At 28.3% G+C, this 19164-nt stretch overlaps 1 protein-coding gene across 1 annotated transcript; it reads right to left on the reverse strand.

Moving 5' to 3' along the window:
- Window positions 1–977: 977 nt before the first annotated feature.
- Window positions 978–5032, reverse strand: LOC111307409 (kinesin-like protein KIN-10A). Its single transcript, XM_022905419.2, has 6 exons — window positions 4276–5032; window positions 3730–3885; window positions 3529–3636; window positions 3271–3381; window positions 1731–3173; window positions 978–1611 (listed from the first exon to the last, which is right to left on the reverse strand). The coding sequence occupies exons 1-6, from the start codon at window positions 4906–4908 to the stop codon at window positions 1336–1338; spliced, it is 2727 nt and encodes a 908-aa protein (XP_022761154.2). The 5' UTR covers window positions 4909–5032; the 3' UTR covers window positions 978–1335.
- Between the last annotated feature and the right edge of the window lie 14132 nt (window positions 5033–19164).

A 19164-nucleotide genomic window follows, 5' to 3' on the forward strand; every position in this document is an offset into this window, starting at 1 on the left:
ATTTAGACAATTTTTTTTTTATGGAATTGAGTGCTTTGTATGTAAATTCTAGGAGTTCCGGCTCTTGTGGTTGGTAGGAAATATGGTTATATTATCCAATGCCACCGTTTAACTAAACTTGTCAAAACCATCCAAGAAATCCTCTAAGAAAATTGATTATCATGCCAAACTGAGCAGAAACATGTAGTTTGCAAACAATTTGAAAGAAAAATACCTCTTCTTCAGATGTATTTGACTGCAAACATGGTTTGGAAACTGTCATGTTGAACTCAAGGTTTACACTAACACAGACAGAATCCTAGAAAGAAATCCCAGAAAGGAAGGGAAGATTCTGTTTTCAGAATTTCTCCTGTAAGATTATGTGGAAGTCACTTGGATCCTATTGATTTGCTGAGATATTTGACCCAAGGGAGAAACATACGAGAGAAAGGAAAGGAAATGAATGTTCAATTGTAATTTCGAAAAAAATTCAAAAGTGTATCTTTATATGGTTGATCCATTGTTTCTAGGAGTCTATATTCAATGTCAGCCTATGTACATTCTTGGTGTTTAAAATTTTTAGATCGAATAATTATGATATTAATATGTTAGCTTTTGACTCAATAGTTATTGATTAATTGCTATATTAGTAATCATGAAAAAGACATGTTTAAATTAAAAAAAAATCATATATGAGGTTAGAAAAAATCAGAAAAACTGTTTAATATTTAGTGTATCGACATGAATTATAATATAATAATGTTCATATTTTACATGTGTTAGTACAAAATAAATGACACGAATGCACGAATTATCATATTTATTTACAAAGGAGACATTGTAAAGTAGAATTCTTAAAAAACTTGATTTCTGTTTGACTTGTATGTTTGTTTTTAATATTTATTTAAATAATTCAGCAAAAGCATAAATCTTTATTACTATATTTTTCTATTATTACTTTGTTAAATTAAAACGAGGAAAACCAAAAACATTAAAAAAAAAAAAAAAACTATCCAGTTGAATTGTTTAAGCAGCAACCATGGGAAACAATATATAATTGGATATTGCCTTAGATCCAATACTAAATAAACAAATAAAAAGAGAGCGAGAGAGATCAAGTTCAATAATTCCAATGGATGAATATTCAGGAAGCTAAAAGAAAAAGACAATGGAAATTGAGGGGAGAAAGGTAATGGATAACCGGACGAAACACTTCATGATATACATAGTGTTACAAAAGGTTCAAATATCAACATAATGAAAGGTACCAGGAAGAGTACATATGAATATATACTCGTGCTGCACTTCATTCAACATTTTCTTTTTCAACTGAACAAAAACAAGCAAATACCGATCCTAGGGTCTTCGAACAGTGAGAAAGGGACTGGAACTGAGGTGAGGTGATAGCTTAGATGATAAATCATCACCTTGGTGAGAGAAGCGAGTGCTTTTGTTGAGTGGAAGCTTGTTTTCCAGGGGAGTCAATGGCAGTGGACTCAAGGGGAGATGATTTGTTACCTGCAGACCCTTTGCTGGCCGTAAGCAAGCCAGATAACCATTGTTGCATATTGGCAGTTTGCAAGCCTTGATAGTGGCTTCATTCTCTTTCTGCACGGGTGCCCCAGTTGGATCCTGCACATGCCAAAGTATGTGTATAAGTACATTTGAAGTTCAAAGACAGTATTAAGAATTGAGTATTAAAAATAGCATTCAAAGACAGTATTAAGAATTGAGTATTAAAAATAGCATACCCCAAGCACTAGAAAAGTGAAAGCTTGCTTATCTGCAGCAAGATAGATTTCAATCAACTTCCGGAGATCAGAAAGTGTTGCATCCTTTACAACCTTTAATGTTGTGATAAACTTTCCAGGATTTTCCTTGGATGCTTCCCATTTCACATAGACTTCAATCTGGCCATCAGTGCAGTCATTAGAGGGGTTTTGGTTCTCCTTTAAGGATGCAGCCATTAAACCTGCAGGACTTTGTCCCCAATTTTGAACTGGTGAGTTTTCCTTGTTCAAACTTTTCACAACAGAATCATCTGAAGCAATCATTACTGGGGACCAATGAGGATCAATGGTTTCAGGTATTGGTGTGACAGGTGTTGGAGTTCTGATTTGTTGAGAAAGCTCTCTTTGGTTCCCACAGAGGGTAAAGATGTTTTGGATTCTTAATCGTCTGGAAGAGTCTGTATCAGAAGCCAGCCGTTTAGGTGTCAATTCAAATTTCAGGGGAGACGATTCCAAGACAACTGTATTAAAATCTTCTCCAAGAGTAGACCTATCTGTCCCACTTGAGCACACCCTTTTTTCCTCTATTATCTCCTTCTCTACTTCATCTTCCACATTCTCTTTTTGTTCCTCCTCTTCTTCTATTTCTTCTTCCTCATATACAGTGCTCAGGCCTATTTTTGTACCAAACTGTGGTGCAAAACCATCATGATTTTCAGTCTGCGGATGGTTCAGATTGATTTCAGATTGATCCATCTGTTTCACATCACGAATAAATGGTTCAGGATCACCCATGTCGAGGTCCATTGACATTACCATCCCTGGGACCTCATCACCATAAATCCCAATTAGCCTTTTAGCAAAGCTGCTTCCATCCAACTCCTTTGCCTCATTCTCCTCATCATTTCCATTCCTTGAATGGCATAGCTCAAACTCAATTTCCTGCAGCCTCCTTCTTAGCATCTCAACTTCTTCTTGCTGTTGCAGAATTCTTTCTTCCATTCTTCTCCTTTCCATTTCAACAAATTCCTCAGCCATTCGCCTGCATTCGTTTAACTTCTTCTCCAATTCAAGTTTTAACATCTGTGTGCACTCATTTACCTTTGAGTTGATTTCATCTTCAGTTGCCCCAGAACCCTTCCCTTCCAGAAGTGCTCGTAGTGCAGCGACTTCTTCTTCTTTCTTCAAGAGCTCTTTATGTGCCTCATTTCGCTCTTTTTCTCTGAGCTTGTTCTCCATCTGTAGTTTATTTATAAACTGGTCCATTGCTGCTAGCCTGGATCCTAAAATAACTGCAGATGAAGAATCTTCATTTTTGTCCTTGATTGGTGTATGAGGACCACGGACAATACATTTTGCTTTTGCTCCATATTCAAGGGTGCAAATTGTCTTGTGTATCTCCCTGGGATCTGGACTTGCACAAAGGATCATTAAAATCTTTGACTGATCATCCTCAAAAGAGTCCTGGGGAAACAAAAAATGAGTGCATGCTGCCCATGAGACAAAACTTAAGAACTTTATGAACCACAAAGAATGACAACAATGGGGGAATGGAACACACCTGGAGCAACATCGTCAACTTACTATCTCTGAAGGGCACGTGGGAATCTCCATTTGCTATGGATTCAACAACTCTCTTCAGTGCTATGTTTCCCTGGTTTATCTTCGCTGTCTGCAATTTTCAGTACATTCACAGTAAATTAGAAATGTTTAGTGGACAAAATGCCTAAGAAATCCTGGATATTAGAATGTTAGGGAATAATCAAGTACAAAATGAACAACATATACTCAAAGAAGCAAGAGAATCCCGATGGATTACCTGCATTTTTGCCTCAAATCCAGCTTGACCTGCTTGATCGATATTTTCAGAACCAGCCATGTCCACAAGCATCAGCCTTCCTCCAACCGTTGGAACATCAAGAATTATCTGTGCAGATTGAAACAGATGTTAATTTTTTTTCCATTGGCAACAAGATTTAAGATAAATTATTTTAAAATTAAAGATGTAGAAAAATTATACCATGCAGTGACTTCGAGAACTTCTGTCATTGCAGAGAGTGCTTTTGACAATTCTTCTCTTCTCTACTTTCTGAATCTCTTTTGAAATCTTTCCAGCTTCACTTCCAGATATGAAAGTAGCATTCTTAGCTTTCTTTCCCATTACTTCTAGTTTCACCTGCAAATACAGAACACAGCAAAACTTAATAAAATGGTGATGGTAGGAAGAAGAAAAAGCAGCTCTCCAAGAATAGTCATGTAACATTCTCAGCAAGAAAACTAGCCTGACAACATTAACCATCTTACTGCTGGCTTTAGCAGAATCACAGAATGTCATTTTTGAGAAAATTTTAAACCGAAAAAGCATATGCCCTCTTTTCAATGGACCATAAAAACCAAACAAAAAAGAACATTAAATATAATGCAAATATCAAACAGAAAAATCAACTTACAGTCTTAAACGAGCCCTGCAAAATGTGAATTAAATATCCAATAATCGCAATAAATTAAACACAAAACTCCAGCCATCAAGAAATCAAAGAACAAGAGACTTTAACATAAGACTTACCTTAGACCCACTGCCTTTAGGCCATCCAATTCCAAAGCCACCTCCTCCATTGCTTGACAAAAGATCATAAATTTCCTCATTATAAATCTCCAAAACAGTAACTTGAACAAAACTTCCAAATCCCAATCTTTCCCCATCGCTTCCACTCTCTTCCTCCCCATGATCTCCCAATATGTCTTTCAGTGACCTATAAACTATCCCAGGCTGCTTTGAACAACCAAACATAGTATGACTCTTCCCTGAACCAGTTGGGCCATACATCATAATAGTACACTTAGCTCCCATTTTCACCCCTTTGATTCTTGACTCAACGAACTTTTTATAAAAAGTATCAAGATCTTCTTCCTCAGATGAAGATATCCCATCCAGGGAAAAATCCCGGTACCCGACATCAGTCCGGACACGGAGAGACTTGTTATCAGGATTGATCTGGAGAAATGAGATGGGGTTTTTATCTTTTTGGTCACCAGGGTAGTTTCTTATTCTGCCAATGACTTCTACGGGGTGTTCCCCCTGAGGTTGTTCCCCTGGTGGGTTGTTTCTTGTTGATGAGAAGTTTAGGCGGTGCTTGGATTGGGGTGTTCGTATCTGGGTTTGGCTTTGTTTTGAAGAAGAAGATGGGGTTGGAGCCATTTTTTTGTTTTTTTTGTTTTTTTTGGCGTTTTCTTTGGTTGAAGAAGAAGATGAAGAAGAAAGGAAAAGTATAGAGCGAGACAGGAAAGAGGTTTTTGAGTATTCTTGCTATTGAAAAGGAAAGAAATTGAAAATGGAGGTTTCAAGGGGTTTTAATTTTTTGAAATTTTAAAATATAAAAGTAGCCGTTACACTCCAACGTCTATTTTCTCAAGATGAATGGTTTTGAAACAGGATGGAATGGGAACAACTGAAACGGGAAAATTCTTTTGCATTGGTTGCTTATTAACTAAAAACAATTGTGACTAGCATGTACCTGTCAAAATTTTTCGTTTTTCTATCTCTATTAATCGGTATAAAATTTATCTAATTTAAAAAATTGAAAAAAAAGGATAAAAAACAAAAAAATAAAATCGTATAAAAGTGACACATGAGTATCTCAATTACCTATTTTTCTCACAAAATTTTATTTAATTTCATGAAAAAAAAAAAAAGAAAAAAAAAGACAAAATAAAAAAAAACAAAAACAAAAAACAAAAAAAACCCCTCATAAAGGGCGTTACATGAACATCATATTAAGTTTAAAATAATAATATCATAAATTAAGATATCAAACAATAACTTTATTAATATAAATATATAATAAATTATATATTTATATTCCTTGAAATGGATTAAAATATAGCATTATAAATACGTTTTTGCTTTGATTTTGTTTCTCTAAAAAAACTCAATTCATTTCAATTCGATTTTGACTTAAAAAATTGTCTCCTATCGAATTAGGATAAATCAAAATTCATCAAATATGAGTTATTTTAACATCTCTATCAATAGACATCTTTTATTTCAAAATTTATTTAATTAAAAAAATAAAAAATGAAAGAAAAAAGGTCAAATGGGGTGCCATGTGGACACTTTCATTTGTCTTTTTTTCACAAAATTATTTAATTAAAAAAGATATCAAACAAAAAAAAATGAAGCTCATTGGAGTACTGCATGAAAGTTTTAATTGAGTTTAAATGTTAATTCCAAAATTAAGATATTACATAATAACTTTATTAATTAAAAAATTGGTAAAAAGAGAAAACAATAAAGCGAAAAAAGAAAAATAATCAAAGAAAAAGAGAGAAAAGAAAAAAGAGAGATCATTGGAATGTTACGTGGACATCTAAGTTAAGTTATAAAATCATATCTTTATTAATATAATACATATATATAACTATAAAAATTAAATAAACAATAAAACATATATATTTTATATATACTACGAGATGGCTTGGTGTAGATTACTCTAAATCTATTTTTGACCCATTCTTAATTTCTAAATTAAAACTCGATTTGACTTAAATACCAATGTTTTACAAAAATACCCATATGAATTAAGACAAATTAAAACTTATCAGATATCGATGTTTTATCAACCTAATAAATCTGTTCATTTTGTTATAAAATTTATATAATAAAAAACAAAAAAAAAGAACATAAATAAATAGGGGTGCTACATGAACACCTTTATTGATATTATTTCTTACAAAATTCATCTAGTAAAAAAATAAACAAAAAAAATGATAAATGTAAAAAAAACCTAAAAAAGAAAAAAATTGTCATGCAATCAAATCGAGTCAATTTGAAACCTATTGGATACAAATTGTTTTGCCATCTCTATCCATCATATTTTCTAATTGCAAAACTTATCTATTTAAAAAAATGAAAGAAAAAAAATAAATTAAGGTGTCATATGGATAACTCTATTAGTTTTTTTCACAAATTTATCTAAATTAAAATAAAAAAATGAAACCTAAAAAAGTTGAAAAGTTGAAAAAAAAAAGAAAAAGAAAAGAAAAGAAACACAAAGTGTGAGGTCAACACTTTTAATCAAGGTCAAACAAAAATCAAGATGAGTAAAATTTATATAATAGATTGACTAGACCTTAATTATGTATAATATAGCATTTTTATTAAATTAATATATTAAATAATAATTGTTGGATTATGGGGTCCAGTGGTCTTTCTTAAGGACTTGATATGCCGATCCATCTGACTGAGGTATTCTATGGTGGACAGGATTCCAGTACGTGGCAGCCCAATTTACCAAGGCCTAATGGGTGAGGTATCTCAAGAAGGCCTTGCGAAACTCCTTATATCCCATCTGTTACGTAGTATGAAACTTTATACCACCAAAAAGAATAAGCAAATAAAGTTACACCTTCACTATTAGTTATAGCTTTTGGTGTAATGGTAAAAACGCTTGATCTTGAAAACTGGTATCAAAGCAAGGTTGTAAGTTCAAGTCTCCCAGGTGCCATTGGGAGGAGATTGTTGGATTATGTGGTCCAGTGATCTCCCTTAGGGATTTAGTATACCACTCCATTTGGGTGAGGTATTTCGTGGTGGACAAAATTTTGATGTGTGACGGCCTAACCTGTTAAGGCCTAATAGGTGAGGTATCTCAAAAAGGTTTTGTAAAAACCTTTATACCCACCTGTAATTTAGTACGAGGCTTTGTGCTATAAAAAAAATAAAAAAACAAAGTTACGTTTTCATTATCAGCTATAACTTTTAATGTAGTGATAAGTGTTTGATTCTGATAATTGGTATTATCTTTTAGGATCTTAGGCATTACAAACTCTCTCAAAAATAATTGTTGTAAGGAAATCACATACCCTAGTCTTATAGGATATTCAGTACACGCAAGAGCCCATAACATTTGAGCAAATGGAGTTGATGAATGCAACCAACCTCTAATCTGTCAACAATCTCCCCTTTAACAACACCATTGGGACTTTAACTCGTAACTTTGATTTTGATACCACATTTAGAACCTCAAGCACTACCAACTCTCTCAAAAGTAATTGCTATTAGAAAGGTGCATACCCTAACCTTATAATGCATTTAATACATATAAGTGCCCATGGCATTTGAGCAAATGGAGTTAATAGACATTGTTAAACTTCAATCTACCAACAATTGTTAGCATGAATTGATTCTTATTTTGAAATGACAAAATATTAAACTAAATAAGCTTAATTAAGATTTTGAAAAAAATTTATTTAGTATATGTTCTTAAATTTTTAAAGTGCAAACAAACATTTCTTTGTTTTCATATTTCTCAAACAAATCTTTCTTTACAAATGATTTATTTAAGCTTAAATAAAAGTCCAATTATTCTTTTAAAGTGAACTTATTCATCTTAGACTTTATACAATTTTGATAATATTGGTTTTGAGAAATATATTAACTTAAAATAGTTGTTTTGCAATAACAAAGTTTTTCAATATTAAACTTGTTTTATTTTTTTGTATTAATTCACAAAGTTTTAATATTTAAATTTTATATGGTTGAAAATCTCTTTAAGTCTACTTTCTAATAAATCAAACAAAATCAAAATTTTCTAAGAAAAGATTTTAAATTTTTACTAGGCAATATGTAGTTGTCTAAAAACTGCCTAAGAGGTAGATTTGAAAATTCACTATAATTTGTAAACAATGAATTAGGTGATTAATTTTATATGGTTAGAAAGCCCTTTAAGTCTAGTTTCTAAATCTTTAAATAGTTTTTGATTTGGAGTTGGATAACTTAAGATATGATCAAATTGGTGAGTAGAGCTCAAAATAGGAGATAACCAATGGCACTGTTCATCTAGAATCCAAAACCTAGCTTGACCCGATCGATCCCCTAAGGTTTCTGATCGATCCTCTTAGCTATAACAGTAAAAAATTGAGTGAAATTTAAGAACCTTCCCCAAATGTACCCAATTGATCCTCTATCAAAACCAATCAATCCATTCATCCTAAACAAGCTCCAATAGCTAGTTTTAAAGGAGAAAATCTTGTGTTTTTATTTCCCAAGCTTCTCCAATAGCTAGTTCTTTAATTCCTCTATAAATAAAGCATTTCAACACACTAAAAAAATGGATGAATCAAGAGAGTAATAACCAACAAACTATATTTTCATTCTCTCAAATAATCAAGAGTTCTTAGAGCTTAAAATCCATATATTTTGTATTTGTTTTATCCAAGCTATATTGTGTTGTTTATTCATCATATTTTTTTGTACATCATTAGGCAAACATTTAGCCATTGAGAGTGTTTTAAGTTTGTATTTCTATTAAGTGATTTTGTAATTAAAAGGTGAGATATCTTATTGAATTTGAGAGATTGAGAGGTTGCTACTTAGCCTAAAAAATAGAAATTGTTAGGTTGCTAAATAAAACTTAGGAAGAAGATAGAGTTGTAATTTTAATTCAAGAATAGTGGATTGAAGCCTTAGTATGGATAACCAAAAGAGAATACATAGATGCCTTGAGGAGAATGATCAAACTTTTATAAATATTTGTATTTGATTTTTCTATTCCTATACTCTTTACATTTATTGTTATTTATATTTGATTCTAGACTCACTAATCGTTGTTGATAGCATCATATTTTCATTAAGGAGCATATTGTTTTTAACCTCACATTCAATTGTTTTAAAATCATTATTTGAGTAGATTTTGGAGAAATCTAATTCACCCCCTCTCCTGTATCACAATCTCACCTAAAAGACTAACAATAATTTTATTAATATAATACATATATAAATAATAAATAAATAAATATTTAAAAATATAATTTTATATTTATACTTGGGCAGGATGAAACATCCTAAACCCACTTCCAACCTGACTCTAATTTTAACAAGGAAAAACTTCGATCATATCTCAATTTTTTTAAAAATTCACACATATTGAATTAATCGAATCGAAATCCATAGAATATGAGTTGTTTTATCATACTTACATCCATTGCCTTTTTTGTTTCAAAATTTATCTAATAAAAAAGTTAAAAACTAAAAAAAAAAAAAGCAACAAAAAAAGAAAAAGAAGCTAAATGGGAATACCATGTGAATTTATTGAATTAATGTATTAAATAATAATTTTATTAAAATAATACATTTATAATTAAAATAAATAATAAAATATATTTATATATGCTCAGGTGAGTCGAAACACTCAAAACTCACATCTGACCTTAACTTGATTTTCGAAAAAAAAAACCTTGAACCGATCCCAAATTAAAAAAAACACACCCATTAAATGTATATGAATCGAAACTCATTAAATATAGGACTTACAAATAAAAAAGAATAAAAAAAATAAAATATATATTTTTAATTAATAATATCAAATTGGTCTTACACATAATAATTTTAAAATATAAAAATATTGATTAAATATTAAAATTTAAAAAATTAAAAAGAAAGAAAAAAGAAAAAAAAATGCATTTGAGTGCTATGTGGCATCAATAGAACCTCCATACATACCTAAGTTGTTAATATCATAATGGACAATATTTCAATTTTCTTTAAAAATATGGTATATACTGGTACCAATTATTTCGGCATATTATTTCATATTTTTCATTTTAATAAAAATATATTTATAAATATACATAAATTTGTATATTATAATAATACTATTAATAATCTACAAAATAAATATGCAATATCTTTAAAAATTAAATAAATAAGTTTAAAAGTATAAGAAATAATATCATAATTTTTTATAATATTTTTAAACATTTAATCTAATCAAATGATATTTAAATAAATATTTTTATATAAATATTAAGATAATAACAAAGAGATGAAAAATTAACCTTGACTTCATGATTGTTAAACTTTAGAAAGATGCACCATTACTTTTTTTAAAAATATTGAAATATTTATGAGCTTTGGTTTTAAAAAATAAAGTAAAAAAAAAGTTATAATAAAATATAGAGAAATTCAACTTTCAAAAGTTATTTTATCAATTAATTTTATTTTTATTAGGTTAAAAATAGTCAAACAACAAAAAATAAGTTAAAAATTACAAAACATATTTCACATTTATGTACCAACCAAAACAAGCTAATCCACCAAAATTCACCGAAATCAACGAAAATAACCGATATTATTTGATATCAAATCTGGTACAAAAATTATCTTAAATGTACAATGTTTTAGTGTTTTGATATAACTGGAACATACCCATCGGTATGGTATCAAAATAAAATTAATAGCTACGGTATATAAGTAAGATTTAAAGTATAGATAAAAATTGATGAAAAAAATAAAAAGGAAGTCAAATGAGAACGAAGCTTGAATTTATTAAATTGATTTATGAAATAATAATTTTATTGATATAATACATTTACATAAATATAAAATTAAATTAATAATAGATTAAAAAATAAAAAATGAAAGAAAAACAAAAATCAAATTCTGATATGACGACGACGCATATGTAATGTCATTTTTTTAAAAATTATCAAATACTAAAAGGAAAAAATATATTTTTAATCAATAATAGTAAATGGGACTAAATTTTAAAAAATTTAAAATATAAAAATTTATTAATTAATAAAAAAGAAAAAAAAGAAGAAACTAAATAGAAAAATAATAAAAAAATAAAACAAATGATTTGACACTTGATATACATTTGGTATCTAATGGGTCACACAAAAAATAATTTAAAATCTTTGAAATATTTATTAAATATATAATAAAAGTAAAAAATAATACAAAAAAGTTTTTTTTTTAGAAAAAAAACACAAACATAAGACATGGGCTTGTTACCAAATGGGTTTCAAAGAAAAAAAGTTTAAAATCTTTAGAAAGTATTTATGAAAAATTTCAAAAAAAAGGAAAAGGAAAAGTAAAATAAAAAGCAAAAAGATAAATATTAGTATAATGTGGGTTCTATCTTAAAAAATATAAATTAAAAAAATAATTAATGAAAACTAACAAAAAATTTGAAAATAATTTTATTAAATAAGATACTAAATAATAATTTTATTAATATAATACATACATTTAAATGATGAGTTCTTCTTTTGTAAAATTTATATTATGGATTTTAAGAAAACTAAAAAAAATAAAAGACCAAAAAAAAAAATCTAGATGTGACATTGACACTTCCGTAATATTTTTCTTTAAAAATTATCAAATAAAAAAAATTTTAATCTATATTATCAAATGGGTCCAACATTTACAAATGTAAAAATATTTGAAAAACTTATTAAATATCAATAAGGGAAAAAGGAAAAATGAATAGAAAAAGATAAAAAAGAAAAAGCAAAACAAAGAATAAATGACTTGACACATGGCATACGATTGCTATCAAGTGGATCAAACAAAAAATTTTTAAATTCTTAACAAATATTTGTTAAATATGTAAAAAGAAAAAAAAAAGAAAAAAAGCAAACATGTGATATATTTTTGGTATTAAGATGATTACATACAAAAAAATTAAAAGGAAAAAAGAGAAAAATAAAAAGCAAATAACTTGACATGTGTTATAGCTAGAGATGATAACGGGTCTAGTTATGGTGGATTTTTGCTTCCCTTGCATCCAACTCATCCTTTTAACACCTTTGTTTGATTTTCAACTCATCTCCGATTGAAGTTTTAAATTGTAAAATTCGACTTTGATTAAAGGTGTAATCAATCCAGTTTGAGCCAATACAGTATTAAACTTGAGCTCGACTTCAAATTCGAGATTCAAAACTCAATTCAAGCTCGATTGAGTTTTTTTTAGCTTAAACTTGACTTAAGATAAAAATTGAGTTACTCGAACTCGCTTGATTGATATATAAAAATAAGTTTAATTCTTATTCTCGAGCTCGAGTTTGAGATCTTTTATAACTATTTTTTATCAAACCTAATAAAATATTATATTTTCAAGATAATAACAATAATAATAGCAACACTAATAATAATAATTTACACAACAACTAAATCCAAACAAATAAAAGTCTCATCAAATGATTCAAATACAACATACAAATAAAAGACATAATGAAGCTTAGAAATTAAAGTCCTAACTGAAAGAAATTAAATAGCAAAGCAAATAAATCCACACACAAGTTACAATAATTCAACAACAATATATATATACTTATTATGGTGCCTTCACACTATTATGTCTTCAAATGATATTTTGGCCCTTTTTTTCCAACAAACCTACACAAAAAAATAATTAAAAAAAAAACAAATTACAATTAACAATAAGAATGATAGTAAGAGTAGCTTTTATAGAATTAAAAACTACTTATATATAATAGAAGCACCCATATAAAAAAAAAGATTGTGATATTATTACAATAATCAATAACTTTTAATTTTTGACATTAGCATAAATATGGATTGTATCTTGTCAATTGCCTTATAATCAAAGCATAAAAATATTGACAATGTCTTATTAATTGCCATAACATAAATTTTTGTCATTAATTAACCTATGGTTCGTAAACTGTAATACAAAAAGCTTAAGCTATATTAGATACAACTTATTTTTTTTTAGTAATGTTGTGATAAATTAAAGATATTTAGTAATAATATTCATACTTGTATAGAAAAAATCAGATATCCTCACTTTAAAGAATTTTGAGTGCAATCTCAATTGGTTTTTTCTCTTTCTAAATAGGCAAAGTTAAGGAAAATAATAGTTAAAAAATTAAATTAAAGCAATGATAGCCATGAAATAACAAAATAATAAAAAAAAAAACTCACTTTATTCTTTTTCTTCTTCACTCCATGAAAATTTCAACACCAATCTCCACCACAAAGTAATGCTTGCATTTTTTTAAGAGCTAAAAAGGCACGATATGTATCAATAACTCTACATTTCACACTAAATGTAGCCTTTTAAGCCATTTTAGTGATAAGAATAGCAAGTATATTATGAGCCATTTTAGATAAAATACGATAATTTAAATTGCTCACTTTATACCATTCTAAAGCATCAAACTTAATGAAATCTCTTTTATAGATAAACCAACGTTCAACTAGGTAGATATCTAGATTAGATTGTTGTGATTGAGCAGTTTTAACTGATTTTACATAATTTACAAATTCAAACCAATCAAAAAAAGTTTCTATATTTATACTACTAATATCACTATTATGCACTTGAGTTTCAGCACTATGTTCGTTGCCAAATTGATACTCATGAACATATTTCTCATAAATCTCATAAAAAGCATATCAAATTTTAGCAACATTTTCTATTACTTCTCTATTAGGATACATTTGAAGAAAACAAAACTCAACCACCCTCATTTTTCACCTTGGATCCAAGATAGTTGCTATAGTCATTAATAAATTACATTATCTCCAATACTTATCAAATTTACTCTTCATCTTGCGAACCATTACTTGAACAAACTCATTTTCATCATGCATCTTTTTATCCAACAATACTTTCACATGATAAACGTTATTCAGAAATAGGTTTAAAGTTGGATAATCACTTTCAAAGTTGATTTTAGTGACTGAATTTAAAACTTCTAAAACCTTACAAACTTTTTCCATCTTTTCCCAATCTTCATGACTTGGACAACATTCATAATGAGATTCTCATTTTTTGAGTCTTGGAAGCACTTCTTTGAATTTGATTTTAGTTGACAACATCTCAAATGTTGATTTTTAATGTGCTTTGCAATCAAGAATGAGTTTCCTATTAGGCAACTGCAGTTGATGTACTATGTTAAAAAAAGAGTTAAGTCTTGCTTCATTTTAATTAATAAAATTGACACTTTCATGAATATCACTAATCACATTCTTAATTTTAGAAAGACCATTTTGAACCATGATATTTTAGATGTACGCATAACACCAAACATGAAACAAATTTTCTCCATAAAGTAACCTCATATTTCTTAAAATATATATTTTTAAGAATTCTAACACCACATCATTGCTTAAAGTATTGTCCACAGAGAGTATAAACATCTTGTTTTCAATTTTCCATTCTTTTAAACACTTAAAAATATCATCTGTAATTTTAACACCACAACGACAAGAAGGTATATAAACAAAGCTGATAACATGCTTTTACAATCTTCAATTAGAATTTATAAAATGTGTTGTAAGAACCATGTATTCAATTTTTTGATTACTTAACTTTCACAAATCAATCGTGAAACTAATCTCGCTGACAATCTTTAACAATGCCTTAATTTTTTCTTTTTTGCTTGATAAACTTGCATGCAATCCTTCTTCATAGTATTACGTGATATCTTTTCCCATTCAGGCATTTCACGTTTTTACATCATGTTAAAACATTCTTATTCCATAATTGAAAAAAGATGTTCATGCATAAATATCCAATATATAGTTGCCTCTCTCATCTTTGCCATGTCAAACTTACCATCTGTGAGAGCATATAGTATCTGTACATCACCACATGTGTTTATTGGTTGGAAGTTAATCATTTGATGTTGATTCTAAAAATTATTTTGCTTAACACAAATTATCAAGTGCCTTTTAAATTGAGTTATACTTTTACTTGCATTTATAGCTAGCTTCTTCCTGCAATGGACACATTATTATTTTTGAAATCATCAGGAAGACTAATTTTTTTAAACTCCAACTAAATAGTATATGTCTTTTGCCTCTTTTTCTCATTACCTTCATCACACTCTTCAAGGTCAACATCATCACATTCTTTATCATCGGTATCGGTGACTGATGTTTTATTTATGTTACCATCAGTGGCATCTAAAAATTCATTCATTGAATCATTATCATCATCTAACACAATCCAACTAGCAAATTAATTTGTTGTTGGTTGCAATAGTGCAGCAAGATATCTAGTGTGGTTGACATGTTTAGTTCAATATTACACAAAAAAAATAAATCAAAATAATAATTTAATTTAAGGATCAAACAATAATGCCATGTGAATGATGCATAAGCTATAGTATCTATCACAAAAAAAAAAAATCAAAACAAGTTAAAAATCATGAATCCAAACAAGTTGCTAGAAACATATGAGTGATGTACATTAATAGATATATAGAAGACCAAAAGGCAAAAAGGCCATGGACAGAATATGTGAGTGATGTGCTTGCTATAGTATCCATTTACCAATACCACATGTTTTAACATGATGCTAGAAACATGAAAATTTCATGCAATACCATAAAAAGATCCTTATTTAATAGAATGTTGGAACATGATTCTAGTTAATTTAGCTTTAACAAAAGAGATTATTACTACTATTGCTATACTACTACATTATTATAAAACTTTAATTAGTATTACTATTGCCGCACTACTGCATTATTATAAAAATAAAAATAAAAAATACTTAGAAAACTAAAAAAAAATATTTATATAACCAAGCAAAAAAGAATAGAAATTGAAAAATAGAAACAGGTGAAGTCTCGATTTTGCTTAGTAAAAGACTAAGCTAGCTTTAACAAAATAGACTATTACTATATTTTTAAAAACAATAGTTTCGTAGATCAAAATTTGCACTGACAATCATTTATAGGAAATTAAATTATGTATACTCATTCAAATATGGTTTAAAGGCCAGTTAGGCTTTTTTTCCCTAAAGATTTTTCAGTTATAAAGAATTTGAAAGCAATAAAGTAGTTAATAGATATATCAAATTTAATTATTACTACTTTATCCAAAACATATGATGGTTGGTGCATGGCATCTAGCATGAAAGTTAAGAAAACACCAATTGAAATCTTGTTTGGAAACTCATTCATGGCCAAGCCTAAATTCATGCCTCCTAGGTTGTGGCCCACGACAATGACCTTTTGCTCAGGAGGAAGAAAGACTAAAATGTCGAACAATGGTTTGGTGTACTCGTGGAATGTTTGAACATCTTTAATTGCCTTCATGTTAATGCTAGATGCTATGAGGTTAAGCAACTTTATTATTATATTTTTAATTGGAAGCTAATGGGAAAATATCAAATTTTAAAGTTTTGAAAATTTAATCTTAAATAAAATTTTATCCAAAATTCTAACGATATATATACATTTTAAAATATTAAGCATTGAATTGATTAAAACTTGAATCACTTAATAAAATTGAAAGACAAAAGAAGAAGATAAGCAAGAAAATGTCTTTTTACCTCTAATTTCTGGATTTTTTTTACACAAATTGTACTAAAATAAAAAAAAATATTATTATTCAAATAAAATAGTTTTGGATATCGTCATATTGAAAATAGAAAAGAAAAAATGAGAAAGAAATCCATTCTTATTGATCTAACTCTGATACTTCAACAACATGGTACTATGATATGATCTAAGTTCATTGTTAAATGCAAATGTTATTTATAATGGAATCACAAACATATTTTAAAACACAATCCAATCTAAGTTTATTTTCTCTTTATTAAACAACTTCTTACAACAAATAAAGCAATCTATCAGTGGAAACTAAGTTATTACAACAAGTTTGAAGGTATTTTTTTAATTTTAAATAATTATCAAACATAAAAGTTTCACTTTTTGTTGGAACCAACTACACAACACAAATTAGAGCTATGCTAGAAAAAAAGTTAAATATCTTTACTTTTCAATGTAAAAGCATCTCATAAAGTGGCTAGCAATAGACAAAAATAAATTATGGCTTTATAAAAAAAAAAAACTAAAGGAGAAACTTATAGATCCAAGCTTGGTTCACAAACCTATAATCCCTAATGATGCTACTCATGTACTGTTGGAGTCGACCGACAGAAAGAGGAAGTTAGCTTGGGATTTTTAGGGGTTAACAGAAAGAGGAAAGTAGGCACCGTTTGCTAAAGTGTGAGTCAGGACTTAGAGTGAAATAGAGAAACAAGGAACAAATGAAAAATTCATTAGGTTTTTTTAGGTTATTATGTTAAGGGTAAAATGGTAAAGTATTAATTAAAATAATAAAAATATACTAAAATAAAAAAGCTTGATTAGGCTCTTGAGTTACTCGAGTGAGATATTAAAATGCTTGAACTTGACTCATTCAATAAGTCGAGCTACTCGAGCTTGAGCTCGACTCGATAATAATCAAACCGAATTCAAGTTTTATTTGAGTCAAACTCAAGTAGTTTACGAGTATTAATGTATCATTTACACCTCTAACTCTGACTTAACATAAAGACATTTTCTCGACTTCAACTTTTTCTACCCCCATTCTCATCCCCTTTTCAACTCTTTCATTATCTATTCATCTTAATTACCATGGATTAGTCCAAAACAAAGTTTCAAACAAAAAACATATACTTTTGCACTAAAGATTGACTTCCTAAAAGATAAAGTTCAATAAAATTTTGTCAAGGAATTGTAGAACTATTATAGTAATGATATAGTAATAGATATTTACATTTTTTTCCACAATAACAATACTTTTGTTGTAGAGAGAATATGAAAAAAATATGAAAAAAAATACAAAAAGAATTTATTTAACCGAAAGGATTCCTAGTCGACCCAAAATATAAAATTTGACTAAAAGTCTTTTATTCAATTAAACCCAACAAGTGTTTTATCATGATAGATCTAAAAATTTAGCTATCAATGACTACCTCATTAATAACTACAACTCAATGGCTCATTTCATAAAATTGGAAAATAAAAAGTTTTAACATTCCATGGTTACATAATTGACTATTTTTTTTTATTTCAAAATTCCTGGCAAACGATCTGCAAAGAGGAAAAAAACCATTAAAAGCTTCATGTGAGGCCTTGAGCTTTTGATACAACTAATTTAATCTTTTGAATCTTAAACAATCAGATAAATAAATAAAATATATCTAGTGCTATTGTCATTGATGGCCTTCTTTCAAGTAAGAACTATTGGTTGAAGATGGGTTTGGGAATGACAAATTTTTTTTTACAAATCTAAGATCGAGAGAGCAAGGTCAAAGATGATCAAGTGGTGGAAGAAATAGATGAGAGAAAAATAAAAAAATCCTAAAATAATATATATTAAGGGTATTTTGGTAATTATATCCGATTGGGTCAATGTGGATTTCACATAAAATAGACTCTAACCTACCTTTGTATTTTTCAAAAATAAAATCAACCTAAACCCCATTTAAAAACAATTCAACGGTATAAGATTAGGTCTGAACCTAGCAGTTTGTGTTAACTTTGCCATCCCTTAGTATGAAGTGGGTGAGACAAAAAATTGAAAATCTTAAAACATATTTATTAAATATATAAAAAAGAAAACTAATAAAAAAAATACATGTGGTGTACCTTTGTTATCAAGTGGATCCTAAAAAAAAATTAAAATCTTATGAAATATTTATTAATTTTTTTTAAAAGGTAAAAATGGTAAAAAAGAAAAAAAAGCAAAAACGCTTGGTACAAAATAGGTCTCACACTTAAATTTTTAAATAATTAAAAAAATTAAAAATTAAAATTAAAGTCTTTAAAAATATTTATTATTTTTTTTAAAAGAAAAATGATAAAAAAAGGAAAAAAAATAGAAAGGGAAAAGGTGGTATAAAGT

The sequence above is a fragment of the Durio zibethinus genome, chromosome 22 (assembly GCF_047325235.1).
Source record: "Durio zibethinus cultivar Kanyao isolate XHJ-2024 chromosome 22, ASM4732523v1, whole genome shotgun sequence".
In the NCBI taxonomy this organism is placed as follows: Eukaryota; Viridiplantae; Streptophyta; class Magnoliopsida; order Malvales; family Malvaceae; genus Durio; species Durio zibethinus.

Coding starts and splice junctions, on each gene's coding strand:
- LOC111307409 (XM_022905419.2), bottom strand. CDS start 4,908: ATGGCTCCAACCCCATCTTCTTCTTCAAAACAAAGCCAAACCCAGATA. Junction 3,382..3,528: donor GATTTGAGGCAAAAATGCAG/GTAATCCATCGG, acceptor TGAAAATTGCAG/ACAGCGAAGATAAACCAGGG. Junction 3,174..3,270: donor AGTTGACGATGTTGCTCCAG/GTGTGTTCCATT, acceptor TTGTTTCCCCAG/GACTCTTTTGAGGATGATCA.